At 42.6% G+C, this 20,461-nt stretch overlaps 3 protein-coding genes across 3 annotated transcripts in view; 1 reads left to right on the forward strand and 2 right to left on the reverse strand.

The window, feature by feature from the left end:
* Positions 1–238: 238 nt before the first annotated feature.
* zbtb24 (zinc finger and BTB domain containing 24) lies at positions 239–7,073 on the reverse strand. Its single transcript, XM_079174238.1, has 7 exons — positions 7,006–7,073; positions 4,119–4,972; positions 3,774–3,941; positions 3,374–3,457; positions 3,198–3,281; positions 3,028–3,109; positions 239–2,585 (listed from the first exon to the last, which is right to left on the reverse strand). Exons 2-7 carry the CDS (start codon positions 4,942–4,944, stop codon positions 1,781–1,783), a joined length of 2,049 nt encoding a protein of 682 aa, XP_079030364.1. The 5' UTR covers positions 4,945–4,972; positions 7,006–7,073; the 3' UTR covers positions 239–1,780.
* ddo (D-aspartate oxidase) lies at positions 7,035–9,358 on the forward strand (the record flags this gene model as incomplete). The annotated part of the gene is made up of 4 exons (XM_079174239.1): positions 7,035–7,206; positions 7,416–7,524; positions 7,606–7,782; positions 7,952–9,358. The coding sequence occupies 4 exons, from the start codon at positions 7,035–7,037 to the stop codon at positions 8,508–8,510; spliced, it is 1,017 nt and encodes a 338-aa protein (XP_079030365.1). The 3' UTR covers positions 8,511–9,358.
* Positions 9,359–9,728: 370 nt separating this feature from the next.
* The window catches only part of sash1b (SAM and SH3 domain containing 1b), a gene marked incomplete at its 5' end in the record, with an annotated part of 38,635 nt that continues 27,902 nt past the window's right edge, over positions 9,729–20,461 (reverse strand). The window contains 15 exons of the mRNA XM_079174662.1: positions 9,729–10,894; positions 12,225–12,359; positions 12,753–12,912; positions 13,345–13,551; positions 13,645–13,814; positions 14,124–14,256; positions 14,363–14,503; positions 14,602–14,676; positions 15,175–15,575; positions 16,096–16,228; positions 17,456–17,557; positions 17,865–17,977; positions 18,152–18,238; positions 18,610–18,650; positions 20,390–20,439. Coding sequence (XP_079030788.1) covers positions 10,041–10,894; positions 12,225–12,359; positions 12,753–12,912; positions 13,345–13,551; positions 13,645–13,814; positions 14,124–14,256; positions 14,363–14,503; positions 14,602–14,676; positions 15,175–15,575; positions 16,096–16,228; positions 17,456–17,557; positions 17,865–17,977; positions 18,152–18,238; positions 18,610–18,650; positions 20,390–20,439 — 2,802 coding nt within the window. The 3' untranslated portion in view covers positions 9,729–10,040. The remainder of the gene's footprint in view (positions 10,895–12,224; positions 12,360–12,752; positions 12,913–13,344; positions 13,552–13,644; positions 13,815–14,123; positions 14,257–14,362; positions 14,504–14,601; positions 14,677–15,174; positions 15,576–16,095; positions 16,229–17,455; positions 17,558–17,864; positions 17,978–18,151; positions 18,239–18,609; positions 18,651–20,389; positions 20,440–20,461) is intronic.

Below are 20,461 nucleotides of genomic sequence, written 5' to 3' on the forward strand. Positions count from 1 at the left end.
ATGGGTGATTTTATACCAACTTGAAGCTCCTTTTTTTTTTTTTTTTTTTTTTTTACATTTACCTTGAGTAACTCTCACTGCCAATATTCAAACTCCTTTTATTCCTATTGCTCCTACAAAAACAAAAGCGACACCAAGTTGACATTGCCAGTTGTAATTCCACTTCCTATCTTGGCTGTATCAGAGATGGTGCGTGTAAATAAAGCTTAAAGAACCACTGAAAATCTGGAGTTGGGTTTGATCTGCCTTTGTTTTATTTCTGTCTCTAGAGGAATTGCACAGCTGCAGATTTGACTCTGCAGGCACCAAGGAGGCGATTTGCTATTGGGTAATCGCATCATGAGCTAAGAGCCAATCACACACTGTATCCAAGAGGAATGGACCCGCTGAGATTAAGACAAGGTGTTTGAATGCATGATTGTTGAGGTAGGTGCTGCTCAACAACTGGTGCATAATCAAATATTTGCAGTATGTGTTGTATATTAAAAGAATTCTGTTGAAGTGGTAAGTATCAACAAAGCCAAACATCATTGACATCATAGTCTTAACAAACAGGACTCCAGTGTAACGATGGAGCCCTCTACAGATCAAATGCAGCCACTGAGTCCAGATGAAGGACAGGAAAACGTCTGTGTCCATGGATACACCACGACAAGTCAGCATGAGGAGGCAGAGATTTGGCAGGATTTAGGGAAGTGTATTATTATTTTTGGATTCCCCAGTTCCTAGGCGTGTTGATCCTGAGCCATGTGTGACGTGCACAGAGTGGTGTCCTCTGTCAAAGTGGGGCAGATGGAGGCAGATCTGTCGAGTCAACTCTCAGCACTCCGGGTGGAAATTGAGGAGAATGGATTTGCTCAAGAAGCAGTGCCGTCCAGATGTTACAGGTGTGGAAGCTCTGATGATGGTTGTGTGTCAGATGTGTTACTGGTGTTTGTTTTGCTGTCTGGGTTTGAGCTTCACTGTGTAGAGTTTTTTTAATTAATCTGCTGAAAGAACGTTTCTCTGTGCTAACCTTAAATCAAGAGTTTCAGGCGTTCAGGATTATTTTATGACGTCTCAACTAGTTTGGAAGCCAATTGTGGTCCAGCAGGCAACTTACACTGATGCTCTTGTTTTTTGTGGGAAAACCATCAGGCAAATTATTATTTTGATAAAATCTGGAAATATGTCTAGATTGCCAGGTAGTTGGAACTTTTTTAGATTTATTCTCAGTGAAAACGTGATTATAAAAAATAATAATTACAATTAAATGTGTAAAACTGAAGTGATTATCTGAATTGTTGACGCAGCGTTTATTAGCAGCTTCCAAATCCTCACTCACTCTCTGGAAGGAGATGTTTGTGGGTTAGTCCACCAGTTTGGTTCAGGCTGAAATATCTTAACTACTTATTGGATTGTCATGTCATTAGGGCCCGAGCAACCGACAACGTCGGGCCAGCGAAGGCCCTATTGAAATTCGAACACACATAGTACATCGGGCGCATATTTGGGGGACTTGCCATACTCGAAAACTCACCAAATTTTGCACACTTGTCAAAATATGTTTTGATGTGTGTATGTAAAACAGCAATATTAGCCAATTTAATATTATTGGATTTTTTTTAATTTGTCACCTTCAACTAGTAAAACAACATCTGTGTGTGCTGACAAGAAGTGATGGTATGCTTTGGGAAATGGTTGACAGAAAATGTAAATAAATGGAATTTGCATTTATTTCCTCCATTACGCCATTAATAATGTAAGGCAGCAGCATTATCCGTCTGGCTTTGGCCCACACTCAGCTCTCCTGCGGCAGCCCGGTGGTGTACAGGTAGGAGACGGTCCCAGCCTGGATCTGAAACGTCTGTCCCTGGATGTGGTGGCTGGAGATCTGCTCATTGGTCTGGCTGATGGAGATGGGCTGGCTGCTCTGGCTGCTGATGTGAATGGCCTGGCCGTGCTGCTCCCTGCTCACCGGCCCCAGCGGGGCGTCCTGAGCGACAGCCAGGTGCTGGATCGGCTGGTGCACCAACTGCAGCTGCTGGACGGGTCGCTGCGCCATCTGAAGGGGCTGCGGGGGACCGTGATGGGCCTGCAGGTGCTCCATTGCCTCTTTACTCAGGGTGATGACGTGCATCTGCTCAGGCTGGCCCACGTTCTGGTGCGACGACTGGGCGAGGAGGGTGAGTCTGGGGTGGGCCGAGTCTGCCGCGTCCCCCTCTGTGGCGATGATGCTGATCTCCTGGTTCTGACCCGGCACAAAGTTAATGTTGTCCACGTCTCCCGTCACCACCAGCTGGATCTCCTGTTCAGAGCTGGAGGGCAGCTGGTACTGCTGCAGCTGCAGGATGCTACGCACTTCCTCTGGCGGCGGCGCTGCGGCGTCCGCTACCGCTGCATCTGGTGACGCTTCGGGTGTCGCGGCTCTTTCCTTGTTGTGTGATTTGGTGTGTGTTTTCAGATTGTCCAGGCGCGTAAAGGAGAGGCTGCAGAAGGAGCAAGTGAAGGGCTTCTTCCCCGAGTGAGAGGCGACGTGCCGTCGTCTCGCGCTGGGGTCTGAGAACGACTTGTTGCAGATGTCACAGTCGTACGGCTTCTCTCCTCTGAAAAAGGACATTTGGATTTTAATCAAGTTTGTTCACAATGTTAAAGCTGCTTTATTCAAAACATTTTATATTAACAATGATCATATATATATATATATATATATTTTATGCTTTATAAAATATTGTACTTTTTACTCCACTACATTGACAGCTTTGGTTTGAAGTTACTTTTAAGTTGAAGGCAGATTACAATTATTTTTACTTTGATACTTTAATAACGTTTTGCTGATAATACATATGTCATTTACTTAAATAGGAATTTGAACACCATATAGTTCACTTGTAATGGAGTATTTTTACCCTGTTGTACTGGTGATGTTGCTTAAATAAAGGATCTGAATACTTCTTCCTCCGTGATTGAGTGAATGTCACACTATGAATAAATTAAAGCTCGTTAATGAAATGTTTTGAGTCCTCTGGTTTAAAATATGCTTCTCACCTGTGTATTCTGATATGAGTCTGCAGAGTGCTCTTGGCTGTGAAACACTTCCCGCAAATCTCACAGGTGAAAGGCTTCTCACCTGTGAGGATATCATTGATGTCATCAAGTGCTTCCACATATTATAGTTTCACAGAACTGTACAGTTTCAATAGCTCGTCTGACTTTACCTGTATGAGTTCTCAGGTGCTTTTTCAGCTGAGCCGTGTCCATGAACTTGTGATGACACTGAGCACATTCTGGTAAAGATTTGCCTTTAATCAAAAACAAGAACAAAGAACACAGTACTCTGCTGTTAGAGGGACTATTTTTAAAATGAACCTGCTGCTGTTGAAGCGATTCTCACCTGTATGAACTCGGTAATGGCTTTTAAGTTGCCTCTTCTGAGTGAAGGTCTTCCCACATTTATCACAGCTAAAGGATTTTCCTCCTGTGGATGCAGGCAAAGAGGAATCATTTATAGCAACAAAGCACTGACAGACTATTGTATTTGGTGTTTAATAGGAATAAATTAAACAATTTCAAAAGAGTATACACAATATTAAACAGGATTTCTGAAAATGTTGACCAAATATATTTCACTAAATCACAAACTTACTGTAATTTTCTAGCTTGAAACAGGATTTTTATGTACATTTATGATAAATTGAATATGATGAAAGGATACTCATGAGAGAACAATACACAGTACATACGGTGAAATCCAAAGAATAGCAAATGAAGCACTAACTTTATACTTTCATTACCTTCATGCAGGTTCATGTGCTCCTGTAGGGCGTGTTTGGTGGACAGCGCTTTGGAGCAGACGGTACAGACGAACGGCTTTTCTCCCGTGTGCATGCGCTGGTGAACCAGCAGAGTGTGCTTCTGGGTGAAACCCTTTCCACAAACCAGGCACCGAAAAGGCTTCTCTCCTGGGGAAACAATCATGAAGTACAGTGAAGGAGTAGCAGCACTGAGGTTCATTTGATCAGCTGTGTTTGAGCACGGATCTATAACACAGAAGTCCACAGAAATGTTTGCAGTTGAAAGCTTGTTTCATAAAAGTCTTCAGTCCTGTGCCATGAATCATAACTCTCGAGGCGGATTACCTGTATGAGTCCTCTGATGAATCTTTAAAAAGAGGTGGTTTTTGAACACTTTGCCGCAGTCCTCGCACCGGGGCTCCGTGTTGGGGTATTTCCTTTTCCTGCCTCTCTTCCCAGGCTCTTCCCCTCTTGCTGTGTCGCTGCTCACCTTGTAGCTCTTGTATTTCACCGGTGGCCTGATTTTGCGTTTGCTCTTGCGGCTCTGTTCGGCTGCCGCGTTGCAATCTGCATCGTTTTTAGTACAAGACTCTGTAACTACATCACCACGGTCCATATTTCCAGCCAGTCTCTCCTCTGAGCGCTCACATGTCAAACTTCCCTCCTCCAACTCTGTCACAAGCACATTTTTCTTTGGCCGTCCTCTTTTGCATTTCGACAGATCTGGAACCACGGCAACGTCAACCTTTACCTGCTCACTTCTACTGGCTGCAGTAGAGCGTGAGAGCTGAGTGAGCACCTTGACGAGGTCGTGGACCTCCATGAGACGAGCCGTGGCCAGAAGCTGCTCCGTGGCGCTCTCCTCCACGGACACCCGGGCGCTGTAGATGAAATCCAGCACCGCTGCAAACATCTTGGCCGCCATACCATCCAGCTGGTAGGTCGACTGACTGATCTGATCTTCTGCCGTGAACATGAGGGAAAAGTACTCGCTGCTTGCTGCCAGCAGGGCTTTGTGCGCCTTGTAGTGCACGTCTTCCACGACCAGAGTGATGTCGCACAGTAGGTCCCTTTTCCTGAGCTTGTCAAATTTGCTCAGGATGCTCTGCTTGTGTGAATCTGAATGCAGGGCCATGGGTGAGGAGGTCCTGTCTGCTGCTTTCTGGGACATCTTCTCCTCGAAACGATCACTTCTGTTCCTGCAGGCAATGACAGGAAAGTCTCTATTAAAACAGGGTAACAGTGCATATGACTGAGAGAAAGAAACAGCAACAATACACTATTACTCTACTATATATATATATATATCGGCCACTTATCGATCTCGGCGCTACTGAATCAATGAACTGTCTTTTAAAAGAAAGGTTGTGGAAACATTAAGTAAATAATATTGCTTGGTTGGTTGATCAACAGAAAATTAATCAACAACAAATCCAATAATTTATCATTTTAATTAATTTAAATGAAGGATTATCTCTGTTTTTGTGTTTCGTATCATTGTAAACTGAATATATTTGGGTTTTGGACTTTTGGTTCTAAAATACCAGAGATGGGAAATTGTGATGGATTTTACAATTTTAAAAATAACCAACAGATGAATTAATAATGAAAACACTAGTCTATGAACGTCATAGTTAAAAATGCCTTTTATGAACCAAATGATAATTCATATTGCTTATCTGAACTGTCCAAAAGACAAATTAATAAAGTAAGTTAGAAAAGGAAAAAAGCTGGAAACAGTGAATTGTTTTTACTCATAAATGACATAAACGATTCATTGATTACCAAAATGATAAAATGCTGACCGATCAATTAGGCTCACAAACATAACCCATGTATAACATTTACATGACTACACGTTTCACAACGTAATGCATGGTAGGCTACTCTACACGTATTGTGTACTAACGTTATCACATCCACCGAGTTTACTAGTGTTTGGTCTCATAACTGCAGATAAACCCTGCAGGGACGTGAACTACTTCATGGTTAGCACGCGAGCTAACTTGCATCGTCCCAAACAATGCATCCGCTGCTAGCCAGAAAACAGGCCAAAGCCTGCAGGAATGACAAAGTTTGAGCCTGAAATAGTGTTACACTAAAGGACGTTTGTGTTTGTGACGTGATAAAACAGCTTAAGCACACGAAACGCGGCGTAACTCCACATAGTAGTGAGCTTTTAGGACCTTACCTTCTACTTCGGCCGGAGAGGGTGAATGTGACTGACTTATCGCGAGAGTTGCGTTTCTGACGAGACTGACGCACAGCTAGTCGGATGAAATCATCTGAATAAACGGGCAATTTTAACTCAGTGGACTTTTTTACTTCATGTAGATAATCGTTGTCGTCGCTTAGGATCTGCACGTCCTTTAAAGACAGAAGAAACAAACATGTACTGACATGCATTTGGAAGCTTGAGATCGTGATCACCATTACAAGTGACAGCAGTAACAACGCACAGCAGGTGGAGTTTTACATGGACTGTTTTTCGTCAGTACAAGACACTTTGTCAGCCGCAACATTGTCAAAAACGGTTATAAAAGGTGCAAATACGATATAATATATACAATCACAAAATCAGATTGGAACATAAAGCGTGGGAGGGATCAGTCTTGGTCGGGATATAGGTCAGATATTGTAGGTACATGGCTAATACAGAATGTCCATGTTATTATACAATATCAATATTGCATATCATGTCCCATGAGTCAGGTGTAAGGAGTTGTGTTGGGATGATAAAAAGTCCGGTGTAGTTCATCACTTTCTGCTAAAGTACAACATATTTGTACATTATGAATATTTCCATTTTTCTGGAAAAATTGAGCATAAGTAATGATATAAATATAGTACTTTTCACTCCACTATATTTATTTGACAGCTAAAGTTATTAATGCAGATTACACATTATGAATGATCACTATATAAAATATGTACATGTATACATATCGAACTGTTCAGCAGAATATGAAAACAACTGCTCCAGCTATAAGATTAAGATGTTTATGTATCAGTAAGAGGAATTTAATAATATAATAAAACAATGGCCATTCTGCTGTAAAAATGAGGGCAGTTTACAATGTCTGTTATGTGATGCATTATTACAATACATGAAGTGATCCTTGGACTGTGCAGTCAGTTAAGGTTAGAGTAGGTGTTGATTAACCCCTTCATTACAAAGGTTGTGTTGCAGCAAACTGGCACCATGTGACACAATTCTCTACCCGCAGTTTACCTCCAGTTTGAGACGCAGGCCTGTCCAGGATGAAAAGTGTCCGGGTTGTAGTGGTGGGAGCAGGTGTGATTGGCTTTTCCACAGCCGTCTGCATCGCTGAGGCTCTTCCTTTCTGCTCCGTGACTCTGCTGGCTGAGAAGTTCAGTCCAGACACCACCAGTGATGGCGCTGCTGGGATCCTGTTTGCTGCAAAGTTTCCAGGTACGCAACAATCTCCCTCTTAGAAAATGCATTACACCAACTGTGTCATATTTTACAATGTTCCTCAGTCTGTACAAATTGACCAGGATGATAATTATTTGTAATGTTCATAATAAATTCATATTCTACCCCCACCCCTTTACATGTACGAACATAGCACACAGGTTTGCTGGTTGAAAATGACTGATTTGACTCCATTTCTCCATCAGATATTCCCTTGGAAAGACAAAGAAGCTGGTTCAAGAACAGCTTTGATCACCTGTTGGATATTGCTCAATCCCAACACTCACCGGAAGCTGGAGTAATGCTGAGCTCTGGGTAGCGATTGTTATACAGGTCTATACAAAAGGGATGAGTACTCATAAAGTAGAGTAATAGATCGTTTTGATTCTCTTCCAGCTGGCAAATCTTCAAGGACGTTCCGGCCGATAAGAAACCCTTCTGGTCAGAGTCTGTGATTGGCTTTCGATTCATGACCGACAGTGAATTGAAAAGGTTTCCAGAACACAAGTTTGGACAGGCGTTCACCACCATTAAATGTGAATGTTCCAGCTACCTGCCGTGGCTCGAGAAAAGGTTAGTCTTCTATGTTAAACTCGCGTGGTCACGTCAAAAGGTCATTATTATTTTTCCAACAAACTCAAATAATTTACAGATAATTGCAGTTTAATTTACATTTTGATTCCCCTGAGATGAATAGTTTAAGACACTCTTTATAACAACATACATTCTTGTTTTGTAAAAGGTTCAGAAAGGCTGGAGGTCTAGTGGAACAGAGGAAGGTCAACAGTCTTCAGGAATTAAGCAGCAGCTATGATGTCATTGTCAACTGCTCTGGTCTGGGCTCCAAACTGCTGGTGGATGACAACGAGGTGTACCCCGTCAGAGGTCAGGTCCTCAAGGTGGAGGCCCCCTGGCTGCAGCACTTCATCAGAGATGGAGATGGAAAGACCTACATTTTCCCCGGCATGCACTGCGTCACTATAGGCGGCACGAGGCAGGAGGGGGACCGGCGGCTACAAGTGGACGAGGGCGACACCAAGAGCATCCTGGAGCGCTGCAGCGGGCTGGAGCCGTCCATCAGCAAAGCCAAAGTTCTCGGCGAGTGGGTCGGTCTGAGGCCGAGCAGGAGGAACCCCAGGGTGGAGAGGGAGGTGGTGCAGCTGCAGGGCCGCAGGGTCCCTGTGGTCCACAACTACGGCCACGGAGGCTGGGGAGTCACCCTCGCCTGGGGAACCGCCCTGGACGCACTGGGGCTGGTAAGGCAGTGCCTTCATGAAATGCCCCTACAGGCTAAACTGTGAACCAGGTCTGCCACTAAATTCTGCTTTAATCTCATCTTTAAATAATAAGCAGTAAGCTAGGCAACTAATCAAAACTTAAATCTTAAGAATTTGCTGTAGGTTTTACATTTTATAGTGTGATGATGTGAAAATAATACATTTTGGTGAACAATTGTATTGGAACTGGTTATGAGAGAGTGTAATATATACAGATTTTAAAATGTTTAAATACAGTTGCCTTTGGGTACAGAGACCTACTATACTGAACTTAATTGAAATATACCAACATTTATTGATGTGAAAGTAGAACAGGGTTTAACAGACTTGTTAGCAGTTTTACAAAGAATATAAGAAAGAAACCTTTATTACTTAAATGAATGAACAGGAAAACACTGTGCGTAATTTACTCATGTGAAATAAACAGCGCTTGTTAACATCTAAAATGCTTTGAGTGGAATGCAATTGTTCAACCATTTGAATTGCTAAACTTTGTTTCAACACTGGAAATTATATTTCTGTGCCATAAAACTGCTGATAGTTTACTGCATCGACTACATTGTGATATATAGTATTTTCCAGTGTTTCATTAGTTGCCATCAGTACTTGCATTTAGATCAAGCAATGACTCATTTATTAATAAAGGCTTTGTTTGATGAACCATAAATGGCCACTCACTGCCGCGGGGTGATGTTCCTGTAACTGCTGACTCAGTTGCAGTCTCCTCTACAAACTGGATTCAGCTGAATGGAGAACATCTGAAATCGAGACAGGGGTGTTCCAAGTCGACCATACTGTAACCAGACTAAAGGTGTAGAAAGGTTAGTAATATGAACATAACACTGTCTACTCTTTAGGTACGTTACCCGAGGCAGGAATAATTCTACTAGACTGAAAACATGATTTTGAAAGAAACTAAAAGGAAATTTGTGTTGGGTTTAATCCACTTCAACCTATAAAAAAGTGACAACGCTTTATATCTATTGTATTATACGGTTATTGTGCAAAAATGTACCTAAGATACGGTTCTCCGCTTGCATTCTCACCTCAGATGAACATGCATCATGGCACACTACAAATACATGGTTGCATTTTCAGAAATAATTGCATTATTTGGAAAAATAACATGTATTTAAAAAGGACCAGTGTGCTGGATTTTGGGGCCATCTATTGGCAGAAATGTAATGTAATATTAATTATTATGTTTTATATAGTGTACAATCACCTGAAAATAGAAATCATGTTTTTTGGGGGGTTTATTTACCTTAGAATGAGCCCTTCATATCTACATGCAGCGGGTCGTCTTTATGTTTCTACGCTGGCTTTAGAGAGGGCCTTTCGTATTTTTAAGTTACCTCAAGGCCACCGTAGTTCTCCGAAACGCTTGCAATATGAGGGGAGAGCGGAGGGGTATTCAGTTGGTTGCAATCTGCCAGTTCAGCTAGAGGCCACTAAATCCTACACACTGCTCCTTTAGAACATTCTGACATAATGAACATGGTTTTAAGATGGTCAGCATCCAACAGCTGCAGTTAACGTCTGTAAAGTAACAGTTCACTGTGCTTTTGAGGCCAATACTTTCAGATCAATACTGTGGACCTGGAGCCTTTCTTCTTTCGGGGAACCCAGATTTACTGAGTTAATGGACGTCGTCTTATTTCTTTTCATTTTCAGCCGGCGGGCTTCAGCATTCGCCGAAAATGAACGACTCCCCTTGTCCTCTGACGAAATGTGATTTGGGTAGTTGAACATGCAGGCGGTCTCTGTGAGTACAGGTTCTGGGTGTGGGTTTGTTAAGGACGGTGTAGTTAAAGGACGATTGGACCCTTCTGCTGGAGTTGTGGGTGGCAGCTGGAAGTGTGTGCTCTGTGTCGTTTCTGCTTGTTTAGGGGGAAACACATTTGCTGTATCTGTGCTCAAAGTGCTGGGCACAGCATCATATAATGTGGTTGAAGATTGGGAGGACGGAAACACGACCTCGCAATGGTTTTGAGAATTTACTTGCTGCCACCTGCTCTCCTCAGTCTTGACGCAGGGGGTCAGGTTCCAGTTTTTAGGGTGGATGAGTTTTCTCTCCTGCGCTCTGTGGAGGACGGTCAGAGAGACACTCCGCCTCAGCAGATCTGGTGCTGGGTTTCTTCTTAGCTCCGTGCAGCTCAGACTCCTAGCTGCGGCTCCACTGGGAAGATGACCCTTTGCCGGGCTTAGGAGACTTAAGCTGATCTTCGAGGGTCTTTGTGGTGATGAGATACAGAGCAGGTGTTCTGGTTTACTTTGGAGTGAAGTCTTACTAGCGCTGGTGGAGGTCAGGGTCTGGAGGGGAGCAGGGTACTCTGGGGACGGGAGGTGGCTTGACTCAAAACCGGAGGAGGACCTGCTCATGGATGAAGACGTCTTTTTGTCCCTTCCTGAAATAAACAAGTGAAGTGTGTGCAGATCATGCAGGTGCCGGTCAGTGGTGACATGTATTTGACTTAATGAGGAAAAACAGCGGAGCTGAATGAATGACGAAGGAAAGAAAAGAAGCAAGCAGTCAAGACTGGTAAAGCATGGAGCAATTTATTCCTCACGCGCAACGCTGACAGGAGCACACTTCAGAAAATGCTGAGACTTCAGTTAGAATAAGTGTTAGAATAAGTTTAACTTTGACCTTAAACTGTGTTAAACCAAATTAAAGGTTGCTTTAAGTCCACATTTTAGTGCATTTACAATTATACAAAATGCCATAATTATACTATTTAGTAAATATTTTAATTCTTCTGCATTATGCAGTTTTCAGGCACATGATAAAATATTGCGCAACATTATATTTTACTGGGCTAAAAAAATATACACAAACAGCAAAATCTTGAGAGAAATACACTGTACACGTGTGGCTGATCCGACACACACACACACACACACACACACACACACACACACACACACACACACACACACACACACACACACACACACACACACACACACACACACCTTTTGACATTCACAAGAACCCTCATATTTACAATAAGCACAACTCTTCCCATTTTGACATTTTTAAAACTTAAGCCAAACCAAATACCCACAATAAGAATGATATACTGTAGCTATGAATAAAGTAAGTATTCACAGTAAATATGTACTGCAATTACTGATAAAGTTGTTATTTTTAGCACTATGTAAATCTTCTCACACGTCGGTTCAACAGTCACCATTTTCAGCAAATGCAAAAACCACCACACAACTAACTCACCACTCGACTGCAGATCTATTTGTGAGTAGACCTACAAGCTGCTCCACATATAGTTTGTTCAAGGGTGTTAAAAATGTCTGCAGGTCACTGCTCAGTTCAACATGAAGTGAACTTTCTCGTCCCATAATAACAGAGAACCTCGTGTTATCCCCTTTTAAATATTGTATTGAGAAAGTGATGTTTGTAAAGAAAGGCAAGATATGTCAGTTCTCAAAAGCACTTAACAGACAAAAAAGGTGATCGCAAAACAGTTGGATTCAATGATGCAGGAACAGAAGAGAGTATGACTTGAAGAAGAAGAAAGAAAAAAAAAACAAGAGCACCAGAAGTAAATGCGACGATAGAGTCTTTCCAGAAGAGCATGAAAGCTGAATTTGGCGGCTTTGAATGCTCGAGCATCAAGGAGGACTGAAGACGGCACGGGTCTTTCTAGTGAAGGATGAGGCCGCAGAGGGCAGAGGAGGAGGTGGGCAGTGTTCACAGGCGACTCAGGCTGTCATTACCGTTCTCCAGGTTCTCGTTGCTCTCGTAGCAGCCGGAGTCCCGCGGGGAGTCTCCCGTGAGCCCACGCCTGTCCAGCAGCAGCAGCTTCTCCTGTGAGCCTCCAGACTGACTGCCTCGCTCCGGGTCGCTGCTTCCTGCAATGCACAACATCACCAACGGGGGGCAGACAGTCACGTCTTATGATCTCAAGTGATAACTGCTGGGGAACAGCCTGTGCTTTTGAAGGTAGCAAGGACAGACGAGAGAGATTCCTTAAAATTGTGGACTGTAAACTGTGAGGTGAAGGACTCTCAAAATAAGTGACAAAACAAGTAGAAACTAATCTTCACGGCCATATATAGTATATATATTAATCTAATGTGACTGTGCAGGGTTTTCTGTAATCTATCCTTTCACTATTAAGTGATTGCTATTTTGTTATAAGGAAGAATTAAACATTTTGTACTAACATTTCAATCTTGAATGAATATTATTCAATTTGGCAAATGTGTCTCTACATGTGTGAGATATAACACCCTGTTGGTTACCTGACCCACCATCATACTCTTGCAGCAGCTCCACAGCGGTGAGCAGCACTGCTCTGTGCTGGGGGTCTCTGATGTTCAGCTCATCCAGGTCCTCCTCCTCCAACAACTTGAATGTGTCCAGATCCTCATAGCCGTTAAAAAGGAATGTGGGGAGATACTCCTGTGGAGAGGGGAGGGGGGGGGGATTATGAGCAAGCAGGTAAATTAAAAGAAATCTATAGAAGGTATTCATTTGACCATTCACAATTTTAGAACTGCTAAACAAATATTTTCTCATGTAGATGAGAAATAAACTTTGTAACTCAAAGATTCAGCAATCAGTATTTTTCTGCAATTTTACAAATTGCAAATGTTTTTTGCTGAGCAAGGCTAGCTTTTCCTCCTCGTTTCCAGTCTTCATGCTACTGTAAGCTAAGCTAACCGTCGCCTGGTTTTAGGTTTATATAAAGCACAGAGACATGAGAGTGGTATCAATCTTCTCATCCAACTCTCGGCAAAAGAAAATGATTTCTTTAAATAACAGCTAGAACCAATTTATTTCATGTCTGACAATGTCTTCGGTACTTGTTTTGATTAAAACATGTATTATTACTTTGAGGTTGATGCGATCAAGGAGCTCCTCTACAGAGGTGGGTTTGGGTTGCCGGGCCTTCCTCCTCCTGCGTGTCTTTTTGGGCTTCACCTCCTCTTCATTCAGGACATCCACATAAATGAACTTGAAGGTGCCGACTTTACCGTTGAGCATTCCCATCCATGTACCCATCGGAGGCTTACTAATGACATCGATGACGTCTCCACTCTGCAAGACGAGAACAGTGGAGCTTGAGTTTCTTATACGATGTCGTCTCTACATGACGTGTAATTCACTGGCTAAATCATAACGTGGTCACACCTTAAGTTTGAGCGAGTCTGTGTCGTAGGGACTGGGGGTGAAGTCGGTATGAACAAGAGCGCGTCCACAGAAGGGTCCGCGGTAAGGCAGCTCATCCTCTTCCCCGTCCTCAGACTTCACACTCTCTCTGTTGCTGTTGGAGGAGTCAGTGGTACCCACAGTCTGACCGCCTACACAAACCGCAAAAAAGACAAATGAACCACTTCAAGGACATGAGACAGCACGGCTCTGTTAGTATTTGAAAAATATTTTTCATGTCTTGGAATCTTGACTGAGGCACCAGATGTTACACAGTTATCCACACAGACAAATACAATAAGACAAGGAAGTTTAGACTATCTGAAATACACTGAGCGAATAATGACCATGAAACACTTTCCTGATAAACACCACACATCTGGTGTTCCAAGGTCATCTTAAAACAAACAGAGAATTATTTGCACTACACCCAGACCCGGCACACACACACACAGACTTACTCATGGAACTTTGTCCGCTGAGGGAACTCCTCAGGCTTTCCACCGAGCCTCCCGGCTTCAGTTTGGGTTTCTCTAAAGAGTCCGAGTCCGTCTGAGGCGAGTGAGGGCAGCTGCATAAGCGGTCTGGGCTTGACTAGGACACACAGAAGAAGAAAAAAATATTACCAATGCTTCAAAATCATCACAACATTAACTAGTAACGCTGACGGATGCTGCTGTACTATACCGACTGTACGTACCTGTTCAGAGAGAGAACAGTGATATCTCTTCGATATGTGTTTCCTCATAGTTTCTCTCACAGACTTGACTTTTTTGCCGAGGGAAATACGAGATGTTGTTGGAGACTTAATGGGATCCCTCACACCATCTCCGTCTTTATTCTAATGTAGACACACAAAATAGAAGAAAATAGGCAAATAAACAAACTATTTATTTTGATCCAGTGTATGAAAATTCAGGAAGACAGACAGCCACGTACGATGTTGTCGTTGTTGGAGATGACCGCATGCAGTGAGCGGTTCGTCAGGTCAAAACCTCCGAAGCTACAAGCTCTCTGTATCAAACAAACAACAAAACCAGGACACTCATAAGTAGAGATGCAAGTGAAGTACAATGACTTTTTAAGAGCATGCATCCAGCCACCTGTTGCATATAAGTTCCTGCAGCAGGTCAGGTCACCACAGATCCCACGAGGGGAAAATACAAACATTTTCTCAGAACTACTGACCGATTTGTGAAACTCACCAATTAGAAAGAAAACAGTTGACAGTATTATACAAAAACTACAGGATGGCCTCCATTATTTCCTGAAGCAGTCACCTACCACTGACTCTAAAACTGGTTTGGACTATATTAACATTTAACGAGCATCAGCTCAGAAGCAGGAACGGTGCATGCAGGGTTGCATAATGTTGATGGATATCAGTTTAGTTTGGCGTTGATGTGACGATTGCAGGATATATTAATTCAGTACAGCAGCTTTAAACATGTACCACTTGCCAAATAATCTCAACGATCTCTTAACAAAGGCTGCTATGAACTCACTACTCACCCCATGTTGGCTGAGCGGGCTGAGGATCCGGTGACGGAGCTCTCCATCGGTCACAGAGCGAGCGATTTTGGCTTCCTCATTATTGCAACCCTCCATTTCAGAAACGGAAGAGCCACTGCCTTCCCCTGCCTCCCTCACCTCCCCTGCTACACGCGTCTCCTGATGAACAGGGCTTCCACTTGACTTTCTGAAGGCCTGGAAGATCTTCTGGCTGCTGCAGGTGTCCAGGCTGCTGGAGGAGGGGGAGGTGGTCAGGCTGTCGGAGTCCCGGTCATAGGAGAGCTGGTCCCGCAGAGCTGAAGCCAGGGAGTCCACGGGGCAAACGGAAAGCTTCTTCTGCACCCCCGAGTACAGTGAGGCGCTGGCATCTCCGAAAGCAAGACCATCCATCATTAAGCTCTCTGGAGGGTAAACACAGGAGAATGGAGGAAGGTAAAAATACAATACAATGTCAACATATGAAAGTAAAATGTAAAGAAAAGCTCAAGTTCTACAAGCTGTTTCAGAGGCTTTTCCAGAAGGCCAATTTCAAAATGCTGGAAAAAGCACATTCTTCAGAACATACATTCACACAGACTACACAACTGGAGAAAACACACAGTAAATACTGTTATTGCAGCACAGATCCTCAGTCAAACAGTAATTAGATTGGGCACAATTACTGATGTTGTCTCTAGACTCTGCATCACATTTAGAATTGTGGTGTTCCTCTTTATAAACATAGAACGTTTTTACTGTGAACACCTGGTAGTTTTTACATCTTGGCTGCACTTCTAGAAACACAATTTCACTTGCACTTTTGATCAAGTAGCATCACATAGTAGGACAGTGAGAAGGTGGACGATTCAGAAGTTCAGAAACACTACAATGGCTGCCAAATCGATTTGGGCTTTATGAGATAAAGTCAGGTGGTTTCAGTACCCTCTGCTCCAGGCCTCTTGGACTCATCAATTCTGATCAGCTTCTTCTTCACCTTCCGGGTTGAGTTGACCAGTTTGTGGAGTCTCCTGAACGTCACAGATTCCTCTTGTTCATTGTCTGACAGGTCACAAGGCTGATAGGAGAGACCACAGAGAATCTTAAGCACAGAAAACATTTACCAGAGAGTCACGGTAAAATAACACAACGGGTCTGTACATAGTGGACTTTTACCAGTTGAAAGGCCAATTATTTTGGATATGAAAGGAGACAGCTTTACTGTTTTTATACTTAGATGTAGTACACGAGCTCACACATTACAAGATATATTGAAATTGTTCTCTGCTTTTAGTAGCTTGTATTCAACAATAAGGTTTATAAGCTGTGTGCATGTAGATGCTACCCGCTGAGCATTCTGTAGAAGCGACATGCAGCTTAATATAAACATGTGGTTGGAAACCACAGTGATGACACTGAAGCCTGCGTTAACAGCTGCCCCATGTGCTCTGCGTCACAATGCACCAGAAAAGCCTTTCTATTCGTGGGAAAACGAAAAGCTAGCTTCTTGGAAATCACCTTCACTTTCAAATGAAATGATGGTTAGTGAAAAAGTCGGTGGTACGTTTGAAGACTCGGCTCACAGATGTTGAGGGTTTTTAAGTCTGCTGACCAAAACATGAGCGGTATGTACATCCCAGAATAGACGTCAAAAGACTAAATGAAAGCAGATTTTAAATACACGGCAACAACTCAATGCAAGTAGAGATGCTCTGTAATTAACAAAGAACAACAGGGGACGGGGTAACAGACGTGCAACCATGACACAGAAAGAGAAAGTAAGAGGACAACACACACACACACACACACACACACACACACACACACACACACACACACACACACACACACACACACACACACACACACACACACACACACACACACACACACACACACGAGAAATAGTCAGGCCATCCAGACCAATCTGAAAAATGTGCCCTGAACCTGAGCCCCTAATCACCTCACCCATGCATAAAAGAGCTGTGGCCTGCATAACCGGGCACTGTGCGGAATCCAGCCGCTCACTGCAGCACAATAGGGGGTTAGCGCTTTGACAGTGATGAATAGAAGTCTGCCCAGTGCCCTGCAGTTGGGAGAGGGCCCTGAGCTGAAGGGCTTTAGAGGGGGCCCCCGGTTCATCGCCAGGACAGGGACAGAGGGAAAGAGAGAGGCACTGTCAACAGCTCAGCAGCCTTGGCACTGGTCGATCAGAGGCCCTCACGCACAACACACTGCCTGAAGTTGCGATTCAACGTTAAAAAGCGGCTAAGATGCCCTCAGACTGGGAGCGTAAGAGACTTACGTTGCAGTTGAATGACTCGTTTGTGGTGAGGCTGGAGGGGTCGGTCCAGTCTGTGGGATCGGACCGGCACGTCTGTTTGTTTTGCACTTCAAACTCCTTCAGCTGCAGAAAAAGAGAACAAACAATGTTTTTACCATATGCCTACATTAAAACGTTATTTATTTCACAAAGCTAAACATGCTGTTAACTTTTCCAGTCAACAAACTATTTCCTGGATAGATCATGTCCAGTTTTCTTTAATGCAGATTTGCTCTTTTTTACATTTTTGCTTCAAAAGGTCAGACGTGAAAGAGTCGACTTATTTCATCTGCAACATTTTGTTTTCCACAGCAGACTGTCAAAGTTGATTAAAAGAAGAAAACACAGCATCTGTGAGGTGAGGAGAGTTTTGGGATGCATGACATCATACCCGTGCCAAGGCTTCCTCTATAGAGATCATATTCTCCTTCACCATCATCATCAGCTGGATACGCTCTTCATCACTCATGGTGATTTCACTGGCCACAAAACCAACGTCATCGCCTGCCAAGTAAAAGTAGAGACCTCAGCCGACAGGACGAAACACAACTGACTGCTTTAATTAGACATTTTTATCAAAACTAATCATGAATGTCACATGACAAAAAGACGCACATATGTTGATGAGCAATCCTACATAATATCATTCCCTTCTTCTGTGTTATTGACTCAACATACCTTTGGAAATCTGACGCAACACTCCTTTCTGTGACTTTCGAAAACTCTGCCAAAAAGACTTGCTCTTTCTCTTTCCATCCCATTTTCCTGTCAGTTCAACAGTTCAGGTTAATTTAGTGCAGAGAAAAAAATATAAACAACATCACCACAAAAATACACCGTAATATCCAAATTATAGGTAAACAATTAACTCCAGTACCTGCACTGAATTAACAAACTAAGTATTAGGTTATGCCCTGGGTTACAATATACTCATGATACAAACATAAAGGTGTTTGTGTAAATAGAGTCACACTATGCTGGATTAAAATCCCCTACAACCACAACCACAAATAAAACCATTTTTCAAAAGTAGTTTTTCTGGAGGCTTAGTTGCGTTTAAAAATTCAACATCATTCTGAATGTATTTACAATGAAGAATTAAGTATACAATGCATGTAATAAAAATTCATTCTTACCTCCTGATCCGTCATCAGAGCTAGATTTGTGCACAGGTAACCTGAAAACCAAACACAATGTTTACTTCATGTGAAGAGTTCAAACAGGGAGTGAAAGCCCTGAACAGAGCAGTACCTGTTTGTCACAGTTATTTTCTTCATTATTCCCGCTATCCCACCATCGCCCTGAACTTGTCTTTTTTATCCTCTCCACTTGAGTCAGATTCAAAACAAAAAAAAATTAAAAAAAATTCACAAAAGCGCACTATTCCTCATGACACTAGCATCTTAGTGAAGGGAAATCAAAGTAGTCAAAACAGATGAAAAAGAGTGGCTGCTCTTGGCTGATGAACAGAGGTCAGTGCTCTACGGCCATCGCAGGAACAATGGATCCTTTTTCATGTCCAGTCAGGGTTTTGCAGCAGCAGCGCTAACGTGGCCTCTGCATTCCCTGCACACTTCCCCCTTTCTGCCTGTCTGCCTGCCTGCCTCTCACTCTTCATCTCTCTGGGCTGTCTGTTGCCTAGAACTGTCTCTCTCTCAGTTGACACTTGTTGCTGGTGTTGGATCAGAGTACACGTTTGCAGATCAGACCTGTACTTTATATTCAGTAGATGAGATATCAGTGGTCGTATTGTTCTCTGCTGAAGTATTAAAGGTTCATCTCTGAACACAGTTACACAAAATATGAAATTTACATTTTTTTGTTCATGTTTGGTTAAAGTACTGTATCATATCCTAATTATTAAATATTCATTTAGCGAACACTGAAAATATGTAGTTTGTCACCTTGTCTTAAGCAGCTGTTTATTCACCTAGAAACTGTTATTACTCTGGTTTTCAGTAAAGACAGTCAGTGTCTCTATAGTATTCACTAAATATATGTTTGCATGATTAAATCTTGAACATAGCCAAAGGAAACCATCTCTACAAGTGTCAAAAACCCAGATCAATTTCATTTTCTTCAAAGGACCATGAAACTGCTCAAAGAACAATTCATTTCTATAACAATCCACAAAAGCAAAACACCATAATATTCAAAAAATAGAAAACAAAAATAGAGAGTTGTAGCACAACACATCAGCACACGTTTCCCTCTTTCAAATTCTTCAGTCAAAAGTATGTAGGAGACGATAAATAGTTGAAATATTTCGGCATGAAGCAAATTGATCACTTGAAATTAAAGTTGAATGACTTTAGAGTAAATATAATACTGTTAAGTTATTAAAATGTGTTTCCTCCAGCATTATCATGCACTTGTCCCACTAGGGGGCAGTGTACGTTTCCAATGAATGCGTTCAGGATATTGCTCAATTTCAACAAGCTTAATCAAATCAAAATGTTGCTTTATCTTCAGTCATCACCGTTTATTCATGATAAAATATGACTAAGCGTTGAAATCCCTCAAAAGAAACAATGGAGAGAAGGAAGGAAGTTCATAGGCGACACAGGAATGCTTCATAAATGTGACGGGAGGAAGCAGAGGGAAGATTTGTCTCCTCAGGGTGACGCAGGGTTATTCAGGAGGAGTCATCGCAGTTCAGCTTCCAAAAGCGATATGATTTATATTAAATGATTGTAGTGTTTACAGTGTCTGTAAAGCCACAACAATACACACTATCTGGACAAAATAATAGTCACAGCCATGAGACCACTATCTATTACAAAATGTTCTGGTCTGTTCCTGTTCTCACTGATGCTTCACCCCAGACAGTCAAGGATGCCGAGCCTTTCTGGTGCCTAAACAAACATTAAAATACTGACATTGTGGATTTCCAGTCATATTCGGGATTTTTCTTACCTTCTTTCAGTCTCTGGTGTGGACGTGGTGCTGCTGAGTCCAAGAGATTCCTTATGGAGATGAAAAAAAAAC

Source organism: Pholis gunnellus (assembly GCF_910591455.1).
Source record: "Pholis gunnellus genome assembly, chromosome: 15".
In the NCBI taxonomy this organism is placed as follows: Eukaryota; Metazoa; Chordata; class Actinopteri; order Perciformes; family Pholidae; genus Pholis; species Pholis gunnellus.

Coding starts and splice junctions, on each gene's coding strand:
- zbtb24 (XM_079174238.1), bottom strand. CDS start 4,944: ATGTCCCAGAAAGCAGCAGACAGGACCTCCTCACCCATGGCCCTGCAT. Junction 3,942..4,118: donor TCATCAGAGGACTCATACAG/GTAATCCGCCTC, acceptor TTGTTTCCCCAG/GAGAGAAGCCTTTTCGGTGC. Junction 2,586..3,027: donor ACTCATATCAGAATACACAG/GTGAGAAGCATA, acceptor GTCCTTTTTCAG/AGGAGAGAAGCCGTACGACT.